Source organism: Rattus rattus, chromosome 12 (assembly GCF_011064425.1).
Source record: "Rattus rattus isolate New Zealand chromosome 12, Rrattus_CSIRO_v1, whole genome shotgun sequence".
NCBI lineage: Eukaryota > Metazoa > Chordata > Mammalia > Rodentia > Muridae > Rattus > Rattus rattus.
The window spans coordinates 24,275,319-24,303,308 of NC_046165.1; the positions used below are offsets into that span (position 1 = coordinate 24,275,319).

The 27,990-nt window shown below is 40.5% G+C and overlaps 1 protein-coding gene across 1 annotated transcript in view; it reads left to right on the forward strand.

Annotated features, from left to right (window-relative positions):
- Window positions 1-2,298: 2,298 nt before the first annotated feature.
- Window positions 2,299-27,990, forward strand: part of Klf12 (Kruppel like factor 12) — a 363,399-nt gene continuing 337,707 nt past the window's right edge. Inside the window, exon 1 of the mRNA XM_032918181.1 lies at window positions 2,299-2,345. Coding sequence (XP_032774072.1) covers window positions 2,299-2,345 — 47 coding nt within the window. The remainder of the gene's footprint in view (window positions 2,346-27,990) is intronic.

A 27,990-nucleotide genomic window follows, 5' to 3' on the forward strand; every position in this document is an offset into this window, starting at 1 on the left:
TATAAACTTTCCCTTCCATCTATCTATGTTTTTCTCTGTATGTGCATATGCATGTGAGAGATAGATGCTTATGAGTATAGAATGCATATCCCTAAGATAGATGTGTACAGCATTAAAAAAAATCACACACTCAGAATTGCTATATTGATTTGATATTTAAATGCATATTGGAATAACTTAAATACAATATCTTCCAGTTATCATCTAGCTATTTTTTTTTTCATTGTTGTAGACTAGTGTGCCAAAGAAGCGCTGAAATCTTTGGGGAAAGCAGCCATTTTCTCCGGAGTAAGTGACTTCTTAATAAATAACAGGTTAAAATCAGAACGGCAGATTGATATTTAAATAAAAGTAGCACTCACTTAGTTTATATTAGTTTGGTTTTTTTTTTCTTTTTTTTTCGGAGCTGGGGACTGAACCCAGGGCCTTGCGTTTGCTAGGCAAGCGCTCTACCACGGAGCTAAATCCCCAACCCCTATATTAGTTTGTTATATGGATTATAGTCTTATGTATGTTTTCTTCATATGTATATATGTATATGTATAGGTATATGTACACACACACACACACACACACACACACACACATACACACACACACCTATACATACCCAAAATATAGTTACAGAACTTGTAGTCAGTCTTAATTCTACTTTTCTTTTCTAAATGTTTCTAAAAACCAAATAAGCACGAAAATATTTTTTACAGCTTCATATAGGCAAATTATTTTAGTTATTCACAACCTATAGTTTTATTGGTTGCTTAAAATTTATAGAATAATTTTCTATCAACTGTAACCCTAGGTGGTCTCATGTATGAATTTGATATTTCATTTGTTTATACTTTATTTTGAGTAATATGCTCAGACTGTCAGATTCAGAGAACTAAAGTTTAGGTAAAATATTTGAGCTTGAAAAAAAAACTTGCACATAAATGTCTGGGTAGAACTCTGAGACACCGTTCAACACACTTGGGGACAATATAGTTTTCCATTCTTCAGAAATAGCAGTTTCAGCACTGCTGCCTCTAAGATTATTTTTCTGCTCCATTTACCCACTAATATTTTGTTTCCATTCATGTGTTGATAGATATTTGGATTGTTTCCATCTTTTGCATATTGTGAATTTTGCAGCTGTGAATGGGTGTATGTAAGTTTTGTGTGAACACCTCTTTTAAATTACTTTGGGTCTATCCTGGGCCAGAAAAGAGCTGTCTCATGTGATAAATTCTGTGTTCATGCCATTGAGTAGCTGTCATCCTGGTTTCCAGAGAGGTTCTGCCATTTTAATTTTCATCAGCAGTCTGTGGAAGGTTGTAGCTTTCTCATTGTCTTGTCAATGCCATTTCTTCGTTGGCCATGTCTTTTCTGATTATAGCCATTCTAGTAGCTATAGGTAGCATCTCGTTGGTTTTGATTTGCATTTTCCTAATAACCACTCATGTTCAACCTTTTCTTCCTGTGTTGCTAGCTCTGTGCATATCTTCTAGGAGCAAGTGTTTACACAGCTCCGTTGCTTTTTCTTAGGCTGTTTGCCTGTTGTTGCTGAGATGGAAAGTTCTTTATGTATTTTTTTTTTTTTTCCGGAGCTGGGGATCGAACCCAGGGCCTTGCACTTGCTAGGCAAGCGCTCTACCACTGAGCTAAATCCTCAACCCCTCTTTATGTATTTTCAGTAGTAAGCCCTACTTTCCTTTATTCTACAGGTTACCTGGTAGCATGGTAGTCTTTGTAGACATTAATTTTGATGAAGCTTAACTCATCTTTATTTCCAACGACCTGATTTGTTTTAGAGAAGCTTCTGACTCACTAGAAAAGAAAAGGAAATAAATGGAGAGAGGCCTTGTATTTCCTGTCCACATACATGCATAGCCTTTCCTGCTGTCGTCATACTCCACCGGAACTGTGTATTTGCTGTGATCCATGAGCATACATCAACATAGCCTTATCACACAAAGTAAATATTTGAGTATTCGTGGTGTTTTTCTCATGACTTTGGACAGATTTATGTTAAGGTACATCTACGGTTAGTGTCATACAGAACCTTTTCAGTGTCCCAAGAAGGCTTGGAGTTATCTCTGCCCATATCTTCCTCACTGGCTCTCTGGGAGCTGTCCAGCCATTTATATTTGTATTCTTCACTGCCAGAACTTGGAAACAACCCAAGCCTCCTGTGCTACATGAATGCATACATAAGTATGCGAACAGGTAGATAACGAAATACCAGTGCAAAAAGGTGCCTGTCAACCTGGAAAAACAAGGAGGAAACTTGCATGCATGTTTCTTGGTGGAAATGGCGGTATGGCTCGCTGTGTGGTCCTCTGCAAAAGCAACAGTGCAGACATAGGGTAACGATCATGTCGTGCTTTTATTTGAAGACAGTTGTGGATTGAATGTCAGATTTACAAACCATTGCCAGATCTGAAGTCATAAAAATGTATTCCCTATATTTTTGGCTAAGAATTTTTGTCTTAGTTTTGACATTTAAGCCTTTGATCTGTTTGGATGGACTCTGTAGAAGTGACTCAAAGTAATTACCTGCAATCATGTCTTTGCTTCAGAATATCCATCTTCCCCCACACCATTGATTAAAAAGACTATTCTTGGCCTGTGGGTCACAGCTTGGAGGCCCTGGATTCAACCTTCAACAGTAAAACATGAGATAATGCTAAAGGAATCCCAATGTATTTTTTTTTATCTGATTAGCTTGATATTTTGTTCAAAACTCTGTTTACTGTCAACACTTGATATTATTTCTAGACTTTTTGTCTGGTCCACTGGTGTGTACATCATGCTAGCACCACATTGTCTTATTTGTCAATTCTTCCTTGTAAGATATTTATGTTTTGTTTATTTGTTTTAAAGGTAGGATCCTATATCCCATACTAGCCTGAATTTCTGAAGTCAGATCATGAGGTTACCACCTTTCTGCTCACTGTCCAGACTGTGCCCCTACACTGATTTCTTAGAAGTTTTGAAACTAGGCCTTCTTTTGTTCTTATTTTTGAAGATAACTGTGGCTTTCCTGAATCCTCTGTGACTTCGTATGATTTGAGGATCAGCTCCCCATCTCTCCCTCTCTTTTACTCCCCATTCCTTTCTATCTTCCCCTTCTTAGGAGCTTGTCCCGTAGGTAACTACCTGTGATAGTAGGTATGTTTGGAGATTTTTAAATCCTGTCAAAAATTTTCTTGCCCACTCCTACCATAAAGAGACTGGCTTGATCAAGAAAGATTCGAATCTTACCAAATGTTCCTTTCGCATCTCTTGTTATGAAAAGGTGATACGTGACTATTTTTCATACGTTAAACCAACCTTGCATTGTTAGGATAAGTCTCAGTTGATCACAGCTTACAATCATTTTTGTATGCTGTTGGATTCAGTGTGTAGGTTAGTCTGGTTTATGATTTTGGAATACTTTTTAATTCACATTCATATGAGTAATGGTTTTCTGGTGACGGCTTTGTCCTATTATGCTTTCTAGGAAGAAGGAAACTCAATTGGATTGGCTGTGAGCCTGTCTGTGGGGCATTTCATTGATGGCTAATTGATGCAGCAGGGCCAATGCATGGGAGCACAGGGATGTCCTTGTCGTCTCTGGTTAAGAGTGGTAGGTGAATGTGAGCTTTGGAGCAAGGGAGTAAGCAGCACTCCCCCAGGGTCTGGGCTTCACTTCCTGCCTCTTGGTTTCTCCTCTGACACTCCTTAATGATGGACTGTCACTTGGAAGCAGGAGATGAGATCACCTGTTTTTTCTGCTTCTTGCTTTTGGACAGGGTTGTCTCCCAGCAATTGAGAAGCAAGCAAGAACCACCGAGATTCCTCATAAGGAATTTGAACATTTCTTCAAGTTCTAGCATCCATGATCTGCTCTCGTCATCACTAAAGCTCTGTAAAATAGAGCATGTAGAAGTAATGTTGCCATCGTCATGGGCCAGAAAACATATCTGGGTATTGAAAAATCTCATTTGCAGATCTGTCTGATGACAGAAAACATTGCTGGCCTTTAGAATGGCAACCCTGTGCTCTTTTGCAAATCAGTTTTGGACATTGAAGTGCCATCTGAGCCCATATGATTTCCAAATTATCCTTTTGTTCTCTTACCCTTTGTTATGTCCAAGTTGAAGGATGGCAGTCACTTTTTTTTTTCAACCAATTTAGTTGTTTCTATGGATATTGTGATCACACCTCAGTTTGTGTTATTCTGGTATCAGGCACATATATTAGCATGTAATCAGAGCCCAGGTATTATGATAGCAAAGTATGCTGCTATAGCCACCTCTCCTTAAAAAGAAGACTCTATACTTTGACAGTCTACTTCAGTCTTATTGTGCCTTGTGGGCATCAGTTGCTTTCATGGATCAGAGAGTCCTCAAGATTGTATGTTTGAAAACAATTCTTGTCTCTGACCTACACAGCTTCTGACAGAGACCCAGGATTGACGGGCTCACATGCTCTTAATAGTGCCTGAGGTTCGCGTCCATGAGGTGCTGATGCCAGACCTCATGTAGTTGGTGCAGCTTATGGCTTTCCTCTCTTCAGAAGGATGTATTATCAGAGCGAATTCTGGGAATTCTCACAATCCTGTTACAAGGCTCCTCATCCTAAGTGACACATCACTGAAGTGTTTCCAGAGAATACATGGTTAGAAGGTACAGAGGGCCAGACTAAGACTTCCAAACCAACATGCTCACCAACGGTCATAAGCCCCCGTCAAAATGAAAAGATTAGTGAAAGCGAAAGAAGCTTTCAGACAAAAATTGTTTTCCAAAATATTAAGCCATTTTTATTTCTGTGAAATATTTTAAAGCCTATCTTTTGTAATCATTCAATATATAAAACAGCCTAAAAGTAAAATATTAATAATTTCTCGCAGTTTCTACTCTTTGGAGATAATCATATGCTGGAGTTAAGGATTAAAGAATTTCTAATACAATAATTACACTTTTGCTTAGAAGGCACATTGTATTATAGATTTTTTTAGTGTTATGCTGACAATATACTTCGGAATTGCTTAAAATAGGTGGTAAAATCCCAGAGAACTAAGTCAAAATCTCTGAAGATGGTGCCAGGATTTGCCATTTTACCAAGTTAGCCTTTGAATTTGGGTAGAAATTAATTCAGTGTCAGAAACGCACTGACTGTGGGCTCGCCCAGTACTCTGAAGGTCTGGCCTGAGGCCCTGCTGTCATTTCTAAGCCCTCTCTGGAAATGGGGATGAAGCTAACAGTAGCAGCTCCAAGGAGGTGTGGGAATTCAGCAGCTGCTCTGTGTGACAGTTAGTGTCACACATGTGGTGTGCAGCAAGTAGTGTCCTGAGCTGGTGTGAGCAGGGCACTGTGACAGTGTCTGTTGGAGTGCTGGTCCTTTGCACTGCTGTGGGAGTCACCTGGGGAAGACACTCTGCATCGTGTATTTGGTGGTTGGTTTGTTTGGGGTGTGTGTGTGTGTGTGTGTGTGTGTGTGTGTGTGTGTGTGTGTGTGTGTGTGTGTGCATACCTACACAATCGCATGTCTACCTGTGAGTGTGGAAGCCAGAGGGAAGACATCGGGTACCCTGCTATACCACTCTCTATCTTATTCTTTTGAGGCATGGTTATCCCCCTTCCCTCCCCACTCCCTACAAATCTGGAGCTCACAATGTTTTAACTAGTCTGTCGTGCTAGCAAGCCCCAGTGGTCCCTCCACAGCATTGGGGCTACAGGCGCAGGTGGCCATGCCTGATCTCTGATATGCTAGGAACCTGAACTCAGGTCTTCCTGCTTATATATAGCAAGTCCTCTTACCCACTGAGCCATCTTCCTTTCTCCCGGACCAAGCATTTTATGTTCGACTCTAAACACATTTTTATGTGACCCTTGGGAAAAATCGTGGTAACTCCAGGTCTAGAGCTTTCTTCGGTAAAAATGCTTTGAAGAACTGTCAGAATGCTAGTCTCTGCCCTCCTCCCCCACTGTGTTTACCTCACTGGCTTCTCTATTCTGCTTTCTTTACCTAACTTTTTTTTTTTGTCTCTGGTGTTGGATCTTTTTCTGGGAGCCGGTAGCCTTTGCCTTGGTTTCTAGCTTTACTCATCCCCTTGTCTTGATGGTTTAATTAGTGGTATGTAAGTGTCGTCTATTACTTTGGACCAATAGCTAGCACATTGCTTAACGTTCCATGTTAAAAAAAAAACAAAACTTGCCGAGAACAATACTGGAAAGACTTGATAGTCCTTTGCTGGATGTTTTTATTAGCACATTGGCTCTCCAGCAAGAGAACAAAGTTCTCATACCCGTTTCTCTGGTTCTTTGTCTGAGAGAATTTTATTGTTTGATAGAGTAGATAAAATTCCTCTGGTATTTCCTACTTAGTCTAAATTTGGAATATAACTAGAGTGTTTTGGGGTGGCTTTATTGTTTCCTAGACCATCCATTTAAATGCTGCCCTAAAGCTTACATGTAACACTGCGATTGTGTCTAAAAATAATGTGTGCGGGCGAGCAGCCGGTTGGATTTCATTGGCATTTTTATAACCAGGCACAGAACAGTGTTCCCATAAGCCATTCAGTAAGTTCCAGTGACTTAAATCTTGACATTTGTATAGTGGCCACTTTCTCATCATCTGCTTTAAAAAAGTGATGGGAAGAACTTGACTTTGAGTCGGATTATTTTTGAAACAGTGTCATGTATCCAGAGTTGGCCTTGATCTGTGAATTTACTGTTTTAGCCAAAGATGATTTTCTGACTGCTACCGTCTAAATGCAGGGTATAGATGTCCTTAGTTTCATGCTGTATTGGTGACTGAAACCAGGGCTTTGTGTGTGTTCAGCAAGGGCTTAGCTAACTGATCTGTATACCCCACGTCAGACATTAAAATTTAATTGGGATCTTTCTAAAGGGTGGCTAAATGGCCATCAGGACACAAGTCAAGTGGGAGAGCCATAGAGTAGCTGCTCCTCTCGCCTCTGATAGAAGGAGTATGTAATACTGAGACTAATGTAGAAAGTATAGCCCCTTTGCAAGGAAGTGACGATTTGATGCTCTTGTTTTATTTTCCTTTTCTAGGTTATCAGAAAGTATTTAATATTTGCTCATGTCCTAGTTAGCTTTGACTGTCAAGGTAGTCACAATCTGAGGAGAGAGTCACAATTGAGACGTTGATCAGATCAGACTGGCTTGTGGGAATGTCTGTGGAGTTTTGATTCTTGATTGATATAGAAGGTCCCAGCCCACTATGGGTGGCCCCATTCCCTGGGCAAAGCGGCTTTAGGCTATGTAAGAAAGCTAAACAAACAGCTTTTCGCTGCGATTTTTACAATACGTTCCCATTTGTGTATCAGTACTGACCTCTCTCAGTGATGGACTGTGACCTGAAGTAGAAGCCAAATAAACCATTTCTGCTCCTAAATTTTTTTTGTAAGCATGTTTTTTTTTATTATTATTAACAGGATGAAAACTAGAATTCTCAGTATCCTCAATATTTGCTGGGTTCTAAGACACGCTATCAGTTACTGAGTTGATTCTACATGATTAATGAACTAAACATATTTGTTGCCTGTGAAGGTACTGAGTTGGGCATAGCAGTTGTTCTAGACTTTAGAATCTTTGCTTATATTTACAGTTTTCTCCATTCCCAATCCCCCATTAACTAGTCCCAACCATGTCCCTGCACATTACTCTTAAGTGTTAGTTCCACTAACACTTAGAGACTTCTGCATATAAAAATGAGTCCAGTTGATTCTGCTTGAAATAACTCAAGCAGGTTTATGCAAATTCCTATTATATTCCTTACGAGCAGCCATTTGAATCTGGCAGCCATGCCTTTTAGTGCTGGGGTATTTGAATGATCTGTGTATATGCGTATACTTCGCCTTAGCCTCATGAGGTAACCGATGATAAACCTTTTCTCTTTAAGTTACTGGTCTTCGTGGTATAGTTTTACACTGGGTCACATTGTTGTAATAATTTTTCTTTCCTTGAAGGCGCTTATCATATTTTGCCTTGCTTTAATTAAAAATAATAATTCTATTGTACTGTTAAAATTTGTTTCTTTCTTTAAGCACCAACTTGACTGTCGCCTGAAGGTCTGTTAATCTGTTCCCACCCCTCCACCCCAGGCTTTGTTTGATTAATCATGGAAAAGGAAAACTCCTTTCCTTCTTTTGAAGTTGGATTGTGTACTTGCAAAAGGGCCAGTTAAATCACAAGAGATAAAAGTTATACTGACAACCTTGGATGTTCCCTGCCCTTTTGCCAGAAATAGCAAACCAGATACTCATCTTGGACTGAAACATGTACGCATTCATATTCACTCGAAAGATCTTGTACTTGGTCACTCTTCCTGAGCAAAATTCAGCTCACAGTGTGGGGTCTGCAGGGTGGAGGATTAGGCTGTCCCTAGGGTTGGAAGCAGAAAGAGTTTCAGAAGGAAGGAAATGTGCTAGATGAATAGACCAAATTGTATTTTCCCTTTATTGGCAAACTGTTTAAATTAGTATGTAAAAATATTTCCTATATACTGATAATAATACCACTATGGTCTTAAGATTCAGTTTTTAGCTCACTTAATATGTTTGACCAAGTTGAAAATCAGTTTACTTTGCAAAGAGGACAATGAATATGTGAATGAATGTATGCATGTTCTGACAACTGCGTGCCAATGCATTTGCCTGTGTGAATTTGCTTTCGAAGGGACATACTGACAACCCAGTACTTGCTGAACTAGTGTTGCTTTCCCAGTTTAACTCCTCTGCAAGCCTTCAGGCACCTCTGGACACTCTGAGTTTGCAGACTGACGTACTGCGGATGCTGGGATGGAGATGGCGAGGTTATCCAGTTGAAGTTGGGTATCTTAATAAGTAAGATGGCGCTTTATGGCACTCTCTGGCAGGAGCAGAGGAGATTAACAGGTTACCGTGAAGAGACTCAGGGAGGCCTCTCATGTTCTTATTCCTGTGTTGGGCAGCCATTGCCATTGCTCGCCTCCTAACTCTATTCCACTTTGCAAAACTCTATTCCACTCTGCAACCAACCACGTAACCAGAAACTCCATCTCCCCTACGCCTTCTCTTAATCACCTCTCTACTTCCTGTTGCTATGGATTTTTTTGCCACTCTAGAATCTTTCATTAGTAAAACAGTGTAGTAGTTTTGTGTTCGGTTTATTTAAATTGCAATAGAAAATAGTGTGTACAGCACTCTAATAGGTTTCTTAGAAAATGTCTTTTACGATGCATGTGAGTTTGGACCCTGTGTGATTTTATTTGTGCCACATGTTTGCAGAAGCCTACAGAGAGCAAAAGAGGCCTTAGATTCCTCTGACGGACATTAGAGCCAGTTGTTAGCTGCCCTGTGGGTGCCAGGGAAGTAAACTTGGGCCCTGTGCAAGAGCAGCCAGTGTGCATAACTATTGGGCCATGTCCCTATCTCTAAAAACTTCTCTTTGATAAACATTTACAGAGGATGTTTTCTTTGCCTTCCCCCTCTACCTTTGAAGGGAGTTTAGCATTGTCTGATAGCTTAACACTCAGGGACAACTGGGCATGGTAGCAACTGCACCCAGGGGCTAAAGAAGGAGGAAGAGGATAACATGTTAGAGGCTAGTCTGTGCTCCATAGCTAGATATTGCTTTAAAGAAAGGGAGGAGGGATGTCTAATCTCAGGAAAGTTATTTCCACGGAGGGTAGATTGTGAAGGAAAGGTGATTAGTGGGAAAACATTAATTTCAGGGTACCCTCCTAATTTCCATACTGTAAGTGTTGTAATTTACCTGAGGTATGCAGGGCTGTTTGGCATCATTAATCAATGCATTGGAATCATCGCTCTGAATGATTCTGCTTCATTTACTCAGTGTCAGAATGTTTGCCACACAATAATAGAGAATAAAAGTGCATCATTAATTTCAGCTGAGAGGCTCACACATGTGAGTCTGTGTGTGTTTCCATTGTCAAACAATGAGGGGAATTTAACATAACAATCTTTACAAAAGAGATGATTTAATTAAACCATAGTATTAAACTCACTATGATTTACAATCATATCTTCTAACACTTTTAAGTAATAGTTAAGCAAGTTTCTTGAAACAGTACCCTAGCCAACATCTTCCTTCTCAACATCGGAGTAGTGTATTTGTGTCTTATGGGTTAATGGTTGCTGTGTTTTAAGGAAGATTAAAGACGTTCTGAAACAGGGCAGATGAGCACGAGAATGGAATTTGTGATGGTAGGCACTCTTGTGAAGAGAGAGAATCTCACGTACACCCTTCTCAGATTCAACAGACACATTCAGTAAGGTGTCAGGATACAGAGTCAGTATATAGAAATTGGCAGCTTTTCTAGATACCAATAATCAACTTGTTAGGAACAGTCAGGAAAATACTCCATTAATAGTTGCATAAAAAAGACCCCCCAAATCTCAAAACACTATACACTTAAGTAAGCCAGATATATTAAAAGCCAATACCATGGAAAAAGTAACAAAATGTCTTTGAAAAAATGGAGAAGGGTAGAAAATGGAACACCACATATTGATGGATTAGGAGGATTAATATTATCAAAATGGCTATATAAGTAAAATGGTCAACATATCTCTTTCAGAATTTCTGGTTTTCATGGAAGTAGAAAAATAAATACCTAAATTCAATATAGAACCACAAAAACAGCCTTAGATAGCAAAGCTGTCCTGAGCAAATGTAGCCATAATATAGTTATCATCGTACCTGACTTCAAACACCATATGAGTACACCAGGAAACACTTCATCCAGAGAGAAGCTATGTAGTGATAGCCATCTGAATTTTGACAACAGGACTAAAAGCATACAGAGGAGAAAAGACTCTCTATGAAGGGGTCTGAGAGACAGCAAAACCATATGCAATCCCATCCCTCACTCTTTACACAGTTTGACTCTAAGTGGAACAGGCCTTAGCATAAGACCTGAAACTTTGAAACTGTTAGAGGACAACACATGGAAACACTTGACGATTTCTCAGAACAGGGCCTTAATAGCTTAGGAAATAGTAGCAAAGATTGATAAATAGGGCTGCATAAGATTTAAAAGACTGTCACAACCGAAGAGAGTCAAGAGACAGCCTTGAGAGTAGGAGGACTACTTATCCAACAGAGGGGTAATATGTCGAATGCATAAAGATCAGCATTAGGGGCCTAGTGAGCTGCTCACCAGCTAAAAGCACTGCCTGCTCTTGCAGGAATCCTGAGTTCAGGTCCTATCACCCACATTGCAATTCATAGTTTTCTACAACTTCAGTTCCAGGGGACCCCATGACCTTTTCTGGCCTCTTTTAGCACTGCACACGCTTATATACATATAAGCAAAGTAGTAATATACATAAAAAAATTTAAAAAGTAATTAAAAATTACATACCAAATGAATAAACAAGCCAATGTGTAAATGACAAAATTAGCAGCAGACACTTATCCAGTAAAATGGCCAATAAATATATGAGAAACGCTCAACCTCTCTAACTAAAAACATTCAACCTCTCTAACTAGTAGGAAATACAAATAGAAGCTACATTGAGATCCTGTCACGTCTCAATGAGAATGGCTACGGTGAACCAAACCAAGAATCTGCAATGTACGTAAAGATGTGAAGAAAAGAGATGTGTCCACTTTTGACAGGAATGTGAATTAGTTCACGCAATGAATGTTCATGAAATGGATGTTCCTGAAAAAATTAAAATTTGACCTCTCATATGATTGTTCTATATATCAGTTTTTGATATATACAACCGAAGTCTCCAAGTCAACATATTAGGGATATGCATATAGTTTATTGCAGCATTATTTAAAATAGCCAAGATCTGTAAACAGCATAGGTTCCTGTCAGAAGATGAATTAATACAATCATGTTTTATGTGAACAAGAAGGGGATTGTCATTGGGAGAAAAGTAATGGAACTGGAGGTCACCATGTGAAGTGCAAAAACTCTCTCAGAAAGACAGTGCCACATGTTTTCTCTCATATGTGGCAGGTAGTGAGCAAAGATATCAAAAGGAGACCATCAGCAGGTATGAGGAGGGTGGGCGGGGAAAGTGGAAGGGCCCCACCAATGGTAACAACAGGGGGGAGTATAATCAGAGACTCTTATGTGTATATATGGAAATGGTACGTAGTGGAATGCTAATAAAAATGGAAGGGGAAAAAAAAGAAACACCCAACAACTCTCAGTGCTTCCAGATAAGAAGCACCCAGCACACTGTTTTCCTGGGTGCTAGACCTCGTGGACTTCTCTGTACCTATTCCCTTCTCGTTTGCCCTGGGTAACTGGGACTTCCACCCCAAACAGCACGGAACAGGCAAAATCAGATGTTGAGCCAGGCTTGGTGGCTCATAAAATGCCAGTTCTGGGAGCAGTGGGAGCATGGGGCATTTAAGGCTATCCTTGGCTATATGAAGAGTTCAAGGCAATACTGAGCTCCACCAAACCATTTTCCAAAATAAAGACCGGAATCCTCTGGTGTTGGTGTTTGTTGTAAGGTTACAAAATAACTTGTTTCTTCTTTAGTCTAAAGGGCAGGTGAAAGAGATAAGGCCACCAGTCTTTATTTCTGAGTTTAATAATTAGTAAAAGACAAATAGGTACTTTGTGTAGGAGAGAACACCCAGTCGAGAAACGTTAAGCCGTTTAATGCTATAAGCAAAAGTGGGGGACTAATGGAGTTTTTGAGATTGTTAGGGAAGTTAATCTCCGGAACTTTCTTCTGACATTGTTGTTAGTTTTTAAGCCACTGCATAGTTTCCACGTTGTTTCTTCTGCATCCCTTTGAGTTCTTTTCATAATGAGGTTGTCACGTGCAGCCTTTAAAGCTATTTTGAGTAACTTAGCCAGGCATACTCATCTCACAAATGACGTGGAGGGAACTGGTACTCAGAAATAAGTACAGAGTATAACGTTCTGTGACAAGTTAGTTGTCTTAGTCACATTTCTGCCTCTGTTACCAGTGATGGAATTAATAATGACAATTAATTGTTATTTTCATACGCTCGAATTTCTGTATGTAGACAGTGGTGTTGAAAAGTGGCTGAAACCAGAATTCTCTCAGTATACAATACACTCTTGACCTTAGAAGTATTAAAAGCGAGGAAATTAAAGTTGTTTTGTATTACTGTTTTGTAGAATACTTCTAATCCATGTCTGGATATGTCCGCTCTTAAAGTCTGCTGTTGAAATAGTATTGATTGAGTTAAGACATGGCGCCCTGTTCAAATGGTTACATTTTAAGGGCTGCCCCTCATGAGATGGAATTAGGGGCCACTCTAGAGGCTGCTAGCCATATGCTGCTAACTTCCTGTTCCATTCTCTTGCCTCCTGAAGACGGCATTGGTCTCCTGAAAGGTTTCATCCACCTGCGACCATCTCCAAAGCAGAGATAATGGTCTATTGGGTGACTGAATCTACCAGTGCCTTGATTATGGACCTGCAGCCTTTACAATGAAGCAATTACATTTCCGGTCTTCATAAACTGCCCAGAGTCTGCTAGTTTTTTATAGTTTCCTAGCCTCAGACATGCAAGTATGAATACACTTGCGGTGCTGGTTTATTTTTGTCACCTTGGCAAAAACTAGAGTCATCTAAGAAGAGGAGACTGCAAGCTTTGACCACATAGGTCAATAATCATGTCTGTGGGACATTCTCTTGTGAATGACTGATGTGTGTGGGTAGGTGGTCCTGGGCTGGATGAACAAGTCACGGAATGTGAGGTGGTAAATAGTGGCTACCTCTGTAGTCTGTAGTTTAGTCCCGGCCTCCAGATTCCTGCCTTTGGTTTCTGCTCTGTCTTATCTTGAAGTTATTTTATAACCTATAAGCCTAATAAACCCTTCCCTCCCCCAATTGCTTTTTTGTCACAACAACAGAGAAGCAAAGTAGAACACTTATATCTTAAATTGGTCGAACAAGAAAGCTTGAAATCTTAAGAAGTATATAGTGAATAAACTGAGAGAGCATTCACAACTATATGCAGGTCACCTATCCCAAACCCATAATCTCGTCTCTTTCAGTAGTCACAGAACTGGGCGACAGCATAATGAATTTTAAGACATTAGAAAATCTTCCTTTTAAAGGTATGCAGGAGTATTCAAGGGACATCTGGCTTGTTTTCAGTTTCGAGCTACAAAGAAAAGAGTTTAAAACTATAGCTAATTATAACAAAATCTTTCAATTACTGTCAGAGCGCTTGCAAACCTTTCATTAGGTTGTGATTATTTCTCAGACCTTTAGGGACAGTTTCTGCTGGGCCAGGCAAGCTTCCTGTACAGAGTCCCTGTGAGGACATGTGGCTCTTCTGAGGTTGTGAGATCAGCATCCTCCTGTTTCTCTTCTTGCGCTTGTGAGTTTCCTCAGGAAGAAGCTGACATTGTATGAGGTTCATATAGTGCAGAGAGAAGTTAACTGTGCAGGTGACTCTTAAATGTAGGTTAAATGTCTGCTTTCCATTATCAAATCTGCAAAACATAATGAGCAGAAAATGGTAACTTTTTCACTGAAGTTAGCTTTGAGACTGAGGATATGACTCTGATAGAAGAGTGCTCGATTAGCATTCATGCAACCCTGGGTTCTGTCCCCAGCACTACATAAACGTGCAGTGGTAAATGCCTACAACCCCCACATTCTAGAGCTGGAGGATGGCAGATCAGAAAGCCAAGACCATCGTTAGGTGTATACTAAATCTGAGTGCAGTCTTGGATACAAAATACCTTGTCTCAAAAAGATTAAAAAAAAAAGTTGTAATGGAAACTTGAAGCTTCTCTTTAAGCTGGTTTATCCTCTGCGTGATTCCATCTGTCAAGAATAGTGACTGATTAAATCAAAAGCTAGCTTAAGAAATGAGGAATGAGTCCAGATTAAATCACTAGCCGAAGCCGACACCACTGAAACTCACTTGCTGTCCAGTTATCTTTCTGTTCTTGGTACTTAAGCTAAGTCCTGTAGGGGGTTCCTTCCTTCTTGTCCTCTTTCTTATCATTTATTAAGCTTTTTTTTTTTTTTTTTTTTTTTTTTTGCTTTTTCCAGCACTGGTTCATAGCTGAAGAATATAAATGTAGTTTGGAATCTTTCTTACATTTGAGTTGGCAAAAGGTGCCTGGTAAATATTTGTTGAATTGACTGGCGTTGCAGCTGAGTCTCTTGGCAAACTGCTGAGTTGTGCGCCTGGGATCCTTTGTAGAAAAACAGTCTTTTTGGTATCTAGCAACATTCCAGCATCCTGTGTCAATTCCTCACTTCTTTGTCTTGTTCCCCTTTCATATTCAAGGAGATGGCATATTTGACCAGTCCTGAGCCATCAGGGCAAGTTGGTTAAAAGTCATAACTTTGGTCATAACTCAATGGCCTACTTGAAGTCCACCAACTACAGAACTTTGACTCCTAGTAAGGTTAAGTTAGATAACAAAGGGGAAAAAGAATCCAGTGGGTTTTAGGTTAGTGAAGTCAGTCTCAAACCATCTGCTGTGTTTGGAATCCTAACTCATATTTGATCCTGAAACCTTTTCTTCAAGGGAGGCTGCCCAGAGGAAGGAAGGCATGCTGTGACTCTCCCTGGGTGGGATCTGCTCTCTGTGCTGCCTTGTTTTAGAGATGGCAAATTAGGAAGGCTATGGCGCAATGTTCATGTGTATATCCCACTTTAAAGAATGAGCCATTAGCAAAGGGTGAGGCTTACTTTTAAGGCAATTATTTTCCACGATTTCTTCACCTTTTCTAGACTCTCAACTAACTCCTAGAAGATTATATCATTTAACTAGTCATAAACAGGTGTGGATTATGTATGTTGTGGTAACGATGTTATTGGGAGCAGAGTGGGGGATAGGAAGATTGTAAGGTTTGTTAACTGGGTGTTACTTCCCTTTGAGACATCATTGGCACAGTCAGCATGAGTAGATTAATATATGTAGAGGTAAATAGAATTATCTCAATTGTCGGAAGGTATTTCCACCAGGTAAATGGAGCCATGGGACTTCTCTGGCTATATTTCCATTTTAGGTCTTGCATTAGTTGTAGGACCGATTGGAGTTGGTTTTTCTATTTTGCACATAATTTGTTCTATGGACATGTGTGCATGCTCCTTTTAAGACTCGTGTTTGTTTGGGAACCTTTTAAGTGGCCCAAGGGAGCAGCATCCCTGTGACCACCATTAAAACACAACACAACTTCCTAGATTCCTGTCTCTAACTCAGCAGCTTGGCCAGCTCAATTCAGAGAATCAGCAGAGCCCAGTGACTGTTGACAAGAGTGTTTCCTTAAGCAGGAGGTAGCAGGATTTGTAACTTCCCATGTCTCAAATAAATCTGAGTCTTGGGGAAGTGCAAAGGTCAGCACTGCTGTCTGAGAGTACCAACCCCTCCCCTGATCCACAACAACAGGCTCTTTGAAAGAATCCTTTTTCAAGGAAATATTTTTAATCCTTTGAAAATCATACAGTATCTATTTTAATCATAATCATCCCTGCAGCTCCCCTCAGTTCCTCCCAGAGCTACCCTACTTCTCTACCCATAACTTGCTGGTCTCTTTTTTCTTTTTTAATTTTAATTTTAATTTTTTTCCATCTTTATTAAACTGGGTATTTCTTATTTACATTTCAAATGTTATTCCCCTTCCCGGTTTCCAGACCAATATCCCCCTAACCCCTTCCCCTCCCCTTCCATATAGGTGTTCCCCTCCCCATCCTCCCCCCATTACCACCCTCCCGCCAAGAATCCCGTTCACTGGGGGTCCAGCCTTGGCAGAGAACCAAGGGCTTCCCCTTCCACTGGTGCTCTTACTAGGCTATTCATTGCTACCTATGAGGTTGGAGCCCAGGGTCAGTCCATGTATAGTCTTTGGGTAGTGGCTTAGTCCCTGGAAGCTCTGGTTGGTTGGCGTTGTTGTTCATATGGGGTCTTGAGCCCCTTCAAGCTCTTTCAGTCCTTTCTCTGATTCCTTCAACGGGGGTCCTATTCTCAGTTCAGTGGTTTGCTGCTGGCATTCGCCTATGTATTTGCCCTCTTCTGGCTGTGTCTCTCAGGAGAGATCTACATCCGGTTCCTGTCAGCCTACACTTCTTTGCTTCATCTATCTTATCTTGTTTGGTGGCTGTATATCTATTGGCCACATGTGGGGCAGGCTCTGAATGGGCGTTCCTTCAGCCTCTGTTCTAAACTTTGCCTCCCTATCCCGTCCTAAGGGTATTCTTGTCCCCCTTTTAAAGACAGAGTGAAGCATCCACATTTTGGTCATCCTTCTTGAGTTTCATGTGTTCTAGGGTAATTCGAGCATATGGGTTAATATCCACTTATCAACTTGTGCATACCATGTGTGTTTTTCTGTGATTTGATTACCTCACTCAGGATTATATTTTCCAGTTCCATCCATTTGCCTACGAATTTCATGAAGTCATTGTTTTTTATAACTGAGTAGTATTCCATTGTGGAGATGTACCACATTTTCTGTATCCATTCCTCTGTTGAAGGGCATCTGGGTTCTTTCCAGCTTCTGGCTATTATAAATAAGGCTGCTATGAACATAGTGGAGCATGTGTCTTTGTTATATGTTGGAGCATCTTTTGGGTATATGCCCAAGAGAGGTATAGCTGGGTCCTCAGGTAGTGCAATGTCCAATTTTCTGAGGAACCTCCAGACTGATTTCCAGAATGATTGTACCAGTCTGCAATCCCACCAACAATGGAGGAGTGTTCCTCTTTCTCTACATCCTCACCAGCATCTGCTGCCACCGGAGTGTTTGATCTTAGCCATTCTGACTGGTATGAGGTGGAATCTCAGGGTTGTTTTGATTTGCATTTCCCTTATGACTAAAGATGTTGAACATTTCTTTAGGTGCTTCTCAGCCATTTGACATTCCTCAGATGTGAATTCTTTGTTTAGCTCTGAACACCATTTTAAAATAGGGTTATTTGTCTACCTGCAGTCTAACTTCTTGAGTTCTTTGTATATTTTGGATATAAGGCCTCTATAAGTTTTAGGATTGGTAAAAATCTTTTCCCAATCTGTTGGTTGTCTTTTTGTCCTAACAACAGTGTCCTTTGCCTTTGTAGCTTTATGCGATTCCATTTGTCTTAGATCTTGATCTTAGAGCACAAGCATTGGTGTTTTGCTCAGGAAATTTTGTCCAGTGCCCATGTGTTTGAAATGCTTCCCCACTTTTTCTTCTATTAGTTTGAGTGTATCTGGTTTGATGTGGAGGTCCTTGATCCACTTGGACTTAAGCTTTGTACAGGGTGATAAAAATGGATCAATCTGCATTCTTCAACATGCTGACCTTCAGTTGAACCAACACCATTTGTTGAAAATGCTATCTTTTTTCCATTGGATGGTTTTGGCTCCATTGTCAAAAATCAAGTGACCATAAATGTGTTGGTGCATTTCTGGGTCTTCAATTCTATTCCACTGGTCTATCTGTCTGTCTCTGTACCGATACCATACACTTTTTATCACTATTGCTCTGTAATACTGCTTGAGTTCAGGGATAGTGATTCTCCCGGAAGTTCTTTTATTGTTGAGGATAGTTTTAGCAATCCTGGGCTTTTTGTTATTCCAGTTGAATTTGCAAATTTTTCTTTCTAACTCTCTGAAGAATTGGATTGGTATTTTGAAGGGATTGCATTGACTCTGTAGATCGCTTTTGGTAAAATGGCCATTTTTACTATATTAATCCTGTCAATCCATGAGCATGGGAGATCTTTCCATCTTCTGAGATATTCAATTTCTTTCTTCAGAAGCTTGAAGTTCTTGTCATACAGATCTTTCACTTGCTTTGTTAAAGTCACACCGAGTTATTTTATATTATTTAGAACTTTTATGAAGGGTGTCGTTTCCCTAATTTCTTTCTCAGCTTGTTTCTCTTTTGCGTAGAGGAGGGATACTGATTTATTTGAGTTAATTTTATACTTAGCCACTTTGCTGAAGGTGTTTATCAGGTTTAGTAGTTCTCTGGTGGAAATTTGGGATCACGTAAATCTTCTATAATATCATCTGCAAGTAGTGATATTTTGACTTCTTCTTTACCAATATGTATCCCTTTGATCTCTTTTTGTTTTCTGAATGCTGTGGCTATGACTTCGAGAACTATGTTGAATAAGTAGGGAGAGAGTGGGCATCCTTGTCTAGCCCCTGATTTTAATGGTAATCCTTCAAGTTTCTCTCCATTTAGTTTAATGTTAGCTACTGGTTTGCTTTATATGACTTTTGCTATGTTTAGGTGTGGGCCTTGAATTCCTGTTCTTTCCAGGACTTTTATCATGAAGGGGTGTTGAATTTTGTCAAATGCTTCCTCAGCATCTAATGAAATGATCATGTGGTTTTTATCTTTCAGTTTGTTTATATAATGGATTACGTTGATGGTTTCCCATATATTAAACCATCCCTGCATACCTGGGATGAAGCCTACTTGATCATGATGGATGATTGTTTTGATGTGTTCTTGGATTCAGTTTGCAACAATTTTACTGAGAATTTTTGGGTTGATATTCATAAGGGAAATTGGTCTGAAGTTCTCTTTCTTTGTTGGGTCTTTGCGTGGTTTAGGTATAAGAGTAATTTTGGCTTCATAGAAGGAATTCGGTAGTGCTCCATCTGTTTCAATTTTGTGGAATAGTTTGGATAGTATTGGTATGAGGTCTTCTATGAAGGTCTGATAGAATTCTGCACTGAACCGATCTGGACCCGGGCATTTTTTGGTTGGGAGACTTTTAATGACTGCTTCTATTTCTTTAGGAGTTATGGGGTTATTTAAATGCTTTATCTATTCCTGATTTAACTTAGGTACCTGGTGTCTGTCTAGGAAATTGTCCATTTCCTCCAAATTTTCAAGTTTTGTTGAATATACGTTTTTGTAGTAGTTACTGATGATTTTTTGAAATTCCTCTGATTCTGTTGTTATGTCTCCCTTTTCATTTCTGATTATGTTAATTTGGACACACTCTCTGTGTCCTCTCATTAGTCTGGCTAAGAGTTTATCTATCTTGTTGATTTTTTCAAAGAACCAACTTTTGGTTCTGTTGATTCTTTGTATAGTCTTTTTGTTTCTACTTGGTTGATTTCAGTTCTGAGTTTGATTATTTCCTGCCTTCTACTCCTCCTGCCTGTATTTCCTTCTTTTTGTTCTAGAGCTCTTAGGTGTGCTGTCAAGCTGCTGACATATGCTCTCTCCTGTTTCTTTCTGCAGGCACTCAGAGCTATGCATTTTCCTCTTAGCACAGCTTTCACTGTGTCCCATAAGTTTATTGTACCTTCATTTTTAAGAAATTCTAAGAAGTTTTTAATTTCTTTCTTTATTTCTTCCTTGCCCAGGTTATCATTGAGTAGAGCATTGTTCAACTTCCATGTATATGTGGGCGTTCTTTCCTTATTGTTATTGAAGACCAGCTTTAGCCCATGGTGGTCTGATAGGACACATGGGATTATTTCTGTCTTTTTATATCTGATTTGTGCAGGATTATATGGTCAATTTTAGAGAAGTACCATGAGGTGCTGAGAAGAAGGTATATCCTTTTGTTTTAGGATAGAATGTTCTATAAATATCTGATAAGTCCATTTGGTCCATAACTTCTGTTAGTCTGTCTATGTCTTTGTTTAATTTCTGTTTCCATGATCTGTCCATTGATGAGAGTGGGGTGTTGAAATCTCCTACTATTATTGTGTGAGGTGCAATGTGTGCTTTGAGCTTTAGTAAGGTTTCTTTTATGTATGTAGGTGCCCTTGTATTTGGAGCATAGACATTTAGGATTGAGAGTTCATCTTGATGGATTTTTCCTTTGATGAATATGAAGTGTCTTTCCTTATCTTTTTTGATGACTTTTGTTTGGAAATCGATTTTACTCAATATTAGAATGGCTACTCCAGCTTGCTTCTTCAGACCATATGCTTGTAAAGTTGTTTTCCAGCCTTTTACTCTGAGGTAGTTTCTGTCTTTGTCTCTGAGGTGTGTTTCCTGTAGGCAACAAAATGCTGCATCCTCATTACGCATCCAGTTTGTTAATCTTGTCTTTTTATTGCGGATTTGAGTCTATTGATGATGAGAGATATTAAGGAATAGTGATTTTTGCTTCCTGTTCTCTTTGTATTTGGAGGTGAGATTATGTTTGTGTGCTTGTCTTCTCTTTGTTTTGTTGTAAAATGATTAGTTTCTTGCTTTTTCTAGGGTGTAGCTTGCCTCCTTATGTTGGGCTTTACCATTTATTTTCCTTTGTAGCACTGGATTTGTAGAAAGATACTGTGTAAATTTGGTTTTGTCATGGAATATCTTGGTTTTTCCATCTATATTAATTGAGAGTTTTGCTGGATACAGTAACCTGGGCTGGCCTTTGTGTTCTCTTAGGGTCTGTATGACATCTGTCCAGGATCTTCTGGCTTCCACAGTCTCTGGTGCGACGTCTGATGTAATTCTGATAGTTCTGCCTTTATATGTTACTTGACCTTTTTCCCTTACTGCTTTTAATATTCTTTCTTTGTTTTGTGCATTTGGTGTTTTGACTGTTATGTGACGGGAGGAGTTTCTTTTCTGGTCCAATCTATTTGGAGTTCTGTAGGCTTCTTGTATGTTTATGGACATCTCATTCTTTAGGTTAGGGAAGCTTTCTTCTATGATTTTGTTGAAGATATTTACTGGTCCTTTGAGTTGGGAGTCTTCACTCTCTTCTATACCTATTATCGTTAAGTTTGATCTTCTCATTCAGTCCTAAATTTCCTGTTTTGGGCCAGTAGCTTTTTCTGTCTTACATTATTTTTGACCATTCTGTCGTTGATTTCTATGGAATCTTCTGCTCCTGATATTCTCTCTTCTATCTCTTGTATTCTGTTGGTGATGCTTGTATCTACAGCTCCTTGTCTCTTCCTTTGGTTTTCTATATCCAGGGTTGTCTTCCTTTGTGCTTTCTTTATTGCTTCTATTTCCATTTTTAATTCTTTACCTGTTTGATTGTGTTTTCCTGAAACCAGAAAGTCCTGACCCTTCTACTGGGGCCTGTGTGCAAAGGGCCCTAATGGCGCTAGGTGTTTTCTTCTAGAGTCAGAAATGTGGGCAGACAGTAGTCTCCTCTTGTTTCCCAGGCATTTTTGCCCCTCTGAAGGTCTAGCTCTCCCTCCCAAAGCATTTGGGTACAGGGACCTGTTTGATCAGGTCAGTTCAGTTCCAGGTGCAGTCTGGACTGCAGGGCTCCTGCAGTTTGACTGCCCCTATCTTTCTGTGTGGAGAGGCCCTATACAGTTTCCTCTTGCGCCAGGGATGTTGGCAAAGGTGGGCAGAAGTGGCGGTCTCTCCTGCCCTGCAGTCTCAGGACTGCCCACACCTCTGGGTGATGAGCTGTCTCTCCCACGGGGTTTGGGAGCAGGTAGCTGTGGGCCAGGATTGGCGAGGTTTGGGTGCCAGCTCCTCTTTTTTTCTTTAATCAAGTTTAGCTTGTGTGGCTCAAATATTCTTGGGTGTCAGTCCCGCACTGGAATATGGTCCACCAGACCAAGAGTCACACTCTGAAAGAAAACCCACTTTCCTTTCTCAGCAACTCCCAGTTGCTTATAGTTGCTTAGCTAGGGAAGGGACTCTGTGCTTTTCTCCTTTCTTTCATGCTGGGATTTTGTCTAGCTTTAGCTGGTGTAGATCTCGTGCATGCTTTCACAATGGCTGTGAGTTCATAGGTGCCCCTTTGTGTCTTGAAAACATTGTTCTTTTGTTGTATTCTACTGCCTCAGGCTCCTAATCTTTCCACCCCCTTTCCCACAATAATTTCTGAACTTGAGTATGGTATGATATTGACAAGTACTTCACAGTCTCTGTTGTTTGAAGGAGGACCAATTGTTGGTCTCTGCTAATTGTTATCTGATTCAAAAAGAAGCTTCTCTGATAGGGTTGAATGATGCATTCCTCTATGGGTTTTCAGTTTAATACTATGTTCATTAGCATTAGGTTCCCCCTAGGGTCTATGACCCATCTAGCTACAGGCTTTTGGTCTTGATGACAATTGCTAGGCACGGGTTTCATCTCATAGAACAGACCTTAAAGCCAATGACAATGCCGTTACTCCCACGACATTCGTGCCAGTATTGCATCTGTGGGTGCATCTTGTCAAGACAGTTGTTATTGTCCTCACCACACTTGTAGCTGGATAAGAATTATTATTAAATTTCTCCTCTGGTACCCTGAGCAGCACCTTCTAGCACTGGGAAAGCCATCTAAGAGGGATGGTTTTTCCAGGTCAGTACTACTTGTATTTAAAAAGGAAAACCCCTCATCTATTGTCTCCGCCCTCTCTTACCCCTCCCCCCGAACTCCAAAAGGAAATAATCAGATAATTATATGCTCACATCCCCTGCTGAACATTGAGAAGATGTGACAATATGAAGTCAACTAATTTAAGAAAATTTAGTTTCAAAAACTGTAAGGGATATTGTAATGATTGTATGTTACATCTTTCTTCTTTTGGGGAACTATTTCTAGCAAGGGTTAATTTCTTGTATTTATAATCATTGATGTAATTTTTTTATAAATTCCATGAAAATATTTCAAGTATTAAAAATTTAGGGGCTTCCATTTGTGTCTGTTTCATGATCCTCATATTTTCATTAATTTTTCTTTTTAATTAGTATGTGCTATGCACAAGCACTCTAAAAGATATCAGCAGGATGTAGCAATTGCATCTGTGGACACTGCCCTAGAAGTGAGTGTTGATGTGTTTCCCATATCCATTTACTACTGAAGCCAACCAAGACTTTGTACCCTTGTCCCCAGCCCCTAATGATGCATGACGATCAGAGACATCTGATGAAAGTGCTGAAACCAAGGAGTACTCACCCTTAAACAGGACATAGATATCAAGCCCATCTCCACCTTCCAAGGCCCGTGAACATCATAGAATGGAGGGCAGATATAATTTCAGAGTCAGAAGATGAAGAAGAGCATCATGACATCCAGACCCAACACTGTTGTTGCAGTAGTCAGGAACATACAGAGCTGTGGGTACCTGCATGACACTGGGCACTCTGACTTCCTGTGACAGACAAAAAAGTGAGGTCCTAATGGCTTTGATCATGCTGGAGGAGACATTTTTCTCTCTAATGGTGTAATCACTGGGGGACAGGGTGGGCAGAAGAAGGGGTTCAGAGAAGCCTGCCAGAGGGTAATGAGATGTTGAGTATGATTACAATGCATTCTATATATGTCTGAACCTGTCAAAAATCAAGAGGCATATGAAGAAGGCATGTGCTTGGATCAGTGGTTCTTAACCTGTGGTTTGACAACAATTGCATATCAAATACTCTGCATATCAGATATTTACATCGCAATTTATATCAGTAGCAAAACTGCAGTCACGAGTAGGAACAGAATCATTTTATGGTTGGAGGTCACTAAAACGTGAGGAGTTATAATTAAATGGCTCCAGCATCAGGAAAGTTGAGAACCATTGACTTGAATCATTAGAAAAGAGGAATATAATCTGGGGTAAAGGTGAGTCTGCAGTCATTGACTTTGCTTCCAGGTAAACTTACATTTCTACTTAGGTATCTTCTGTGAGGAAAAATTGATGGGAGTTGCGGTGAGGTTGTCATGGGGACCTAGCCCCACCCTTGCCTTCCACCCTGGGTACTAAGTTCCTATGGCAGAATATCTGATCATTCCGGGAGGAAAGAAAATGTAACAGACACTGCTGATTCATTACATGGTGTTTTATGCTTTTCTGTCAATATTCAGAGAGTTGTTCATTCTTTCCTATCAGCATCAATTTAACATAGTAGCAATCACTGTGTAGCATTGCACTGTGGCCAGTCTTGTAACTCCAGGAGGGGTCTTGGGTCTTGATATCTTTTAACTATTTGTTGTCAGATCTATTTTAGTTCATCGTTTATTCACTTGTTAAAACTCTATGAGCTGTAACAAAGTTGAAAAATCTGTAAAGCCTTACAGATTACAGCCTGAGGCTGTTGCCTTCAGTATTCCCTACAAGCCATGTGACATAATGATTAATTCCCTTTCTTTTATTTATATTTTCCCCAGGTTTAGTGAGATGCTCCTGAGGTAATGGTCAAATTGCAATTAGGAGTCTGCTTATGACTTGGCATATTTTAGACTGACAAATCCTGTGCCATTTTCATATGGGGAACCCACCTTGCCTGGGTTAGCAATTGTAATCTTTAGCTCTGTAAGGTTCAATATCATCATCAGCCCCTTAGCCCCATAAGGGTAATGGTGTATGCTTTGTTTCTAGTTCTATTTGGTGATCCCTGTTTTTGATACTGTGTATATATGCATAGTGTGTGAGAGCGTGCGTGTATAAGAATATATTAAGAGGGCTGGAGAGATGGCTCAGTGGTTAAGAGCACTGATTGCTCTTCCAGAGGTCCTGAGTTTGATTCCCAGCAACCACATGGTGGCTCACAACCATCTGCAATAGAATGTTCTCTTCTGAAGTGTCTGAAGACACCTACAGTGTACTCACATATAAATTAAATAAATCTTTAAAAAAAGAATTTATTAAGATTAATAACCTGTATGAATTGCTTCTAGTGACCCTTGGTCTCCTGCTGTTTGTTCTTGCTGTTTATTTCCTTACGTTGTATACGTGTGTGTAGTACATGCGTATGGTGTATGTGTATGTGTGATTTGGGGACAAGCACTTACGTGGCATATGTGTGGAAGCCTGAGGAGGATGTCAGGTGACCTATTCTATCCTATTTCGCTGTTTCTTTCTCTGGAGATAGGTTTTCTCACTGAACCTGGAGCTAGGCTGGCAGTCATCAAGTCCCAGCCACCTCCTTGTCTCCCACAGCTCTGGAGTTAAGAACAGATGTGGCTGCATTCAGCTTTTTATGTGGACGCTGGGATGCAAACTCAGGTCTTTACACTTGCAAAGGAAGTGCTCTTCCTCCAGAGTAGTTACCTCAGCCTCTCCTAAACTTACTGTGCAAAGCTTATCTCCTAAGCTGTGCTGCCCTCGGAGACGAAGCTGAAACTAGCATCCTTCACTCAGTGATGAAGGAAATGTCACAGACTTGCTGTAAAGCCTCAGGAGGGGCCCTGTGTGAGCATCCCACAGTCCTTCTGCAGCTACAAGGTCCCTCCCCTAGGGAGGAATGGTGTAGCATCATAGGCATCTGTCTGGAAACCAAGAACCACCTCAGTTACGTCCTCAGTCAGTCTGTCCTCCCCTTGCCTGGAACAGGCCCCCTCATTTCCTCACATCCTGTGGGGGGCCCGTTCTCTGGCCTGAGGCTGCTGCTGACAGCTTTGCTTATGATCTGCCACCTTCCCTCCAGATGAAAATGTCAGAATTTCTGTTCGCTTGCTCTCTGTTGTGAGTTTTTGTTGGGTAGGCCAGGCCAGCTGTTGGCTCATGGTACATGTTTTAAAGAGAATTACTGTGCTCTGTTTCTTTCTCTTGGAAACAAACTTCTCCCCAGCTGTAGGATAGCTCCGTAACAGAGCTTGAAGTGGCTTCCTTGATCTCCATTTTCTCCCTGACCCAAGCACTTAATGTGAACACCTTCACACATGGCTCATGGCTTCCCAAACCGCTACATGCTGTGTTTTCATCATGCCAGACCTGACCTTGCTTTTCGTTTGATTTAACTTACTGCTTGTCTCTTCAGTTTTCTTCTCTTAGTGGCACACCTTTCACCTGCCCCTGCTTCCTCTCTCCTTCCATTTTTCCTGCCCATTCTCTCCCTTCATCCTTCCCATTGTGCTACGAGAACTTTTCTGCTCACAGTTTTCTAGCAGGAAACCTAAGATCAGAAGACCAGCATAGCCAGGTTCTGGTGCAGATGACCAAAGTCTTCCTGTCCTCTCATAGAGCAAAAGGTGAACAAAGGGGTTGCTGCGGGTCCATCAGTCTCTGCCTCTCACTTTTGCTCTCACTCGCACGGTGTCTCTAGGATACTTGGGATTGACTGCAGACCTTGCTTGAGGGTGTACTATGCAGCTACAACCCTGGCTGTGGGCTTTCCTTCACCAGGGCACTAATCCTAAATTACATGGTTCCTTTGTGAATGCCTCATCTGCTATCATGGTGAAGATCTAGGAATTTGGGGAGAAAACTCTTGCCTCTAGTGTAGAAAGCAGGCAGAGCAGAACCATGACCATCAATGTCTTAGGCTTGCTATAGGAAATTTGGAAAAAGGCCACTCCAGATAGACATCAGGTGAGGTAGACCACCATGATGATGTCTGGTTGACTCTTTCCATAGAAGCTCTTGTCCACAATCCCTTGCTTGTTTTCCATGTGTCACATACCAGTTCATGTCCTAGAGTGGACTCTCATTTCCTGCCTCTAAAGCTGGTGTTTCAAAGAGTTTTTCTCTCACACACACATGAACGTACACCCACACACACCACCACCACCACCACCACCACCACCACCACCACCACCACCACCACCACCACCACCACCACCACTCTTTCTGTATTGCATGAGTAAGCCCATTTGTACCACCAGTTCACGTTCTGTCTTAAATTGTCACCTTCACTTTTCTTGAGCTTTGAATGTAGTCAACTGTTAGTTAGCATTTCCTCCTGGGTATAATGTCCAACATCTCAAACTAACGTTCCCATCTGCATTCTTTGTCTTTGTTTCCTCGTATACAAAAATCCCTAAACCTGTTGATGGTCTCTTTGGGATTTTTTTTATTCCATATGCTTTTATCTCCCCTCAGTCACGAAGTCCTGTTGATTTTACATTTTATAATTTTGGTGTTATATCAATCTGCTTTTTTCTGAACAGCTTTCAGAAACACAAAAATTCTCTCTTTATGGTTTCCACCCAAATCACTAAAATCACCACTACTACCATCCCTCTCCATACCAAGGATGGTACGTTGCCTTATTTACAGTACTCAGTGTGCTTGGAGAGTGAATTGATTAATTTGCCTTTTTTTTTTTTAAATGTATCTGTAGACCTGGGCATAATGTCATGGACAGAGTAGATCGGCCATGCTAGGCAAGCTAAGTTCTGGGTTGTATAAGAAACCAGACTAAGCAAGCCAGTAAGCAGTATTCCTCTGTGATCTCTGTTTCA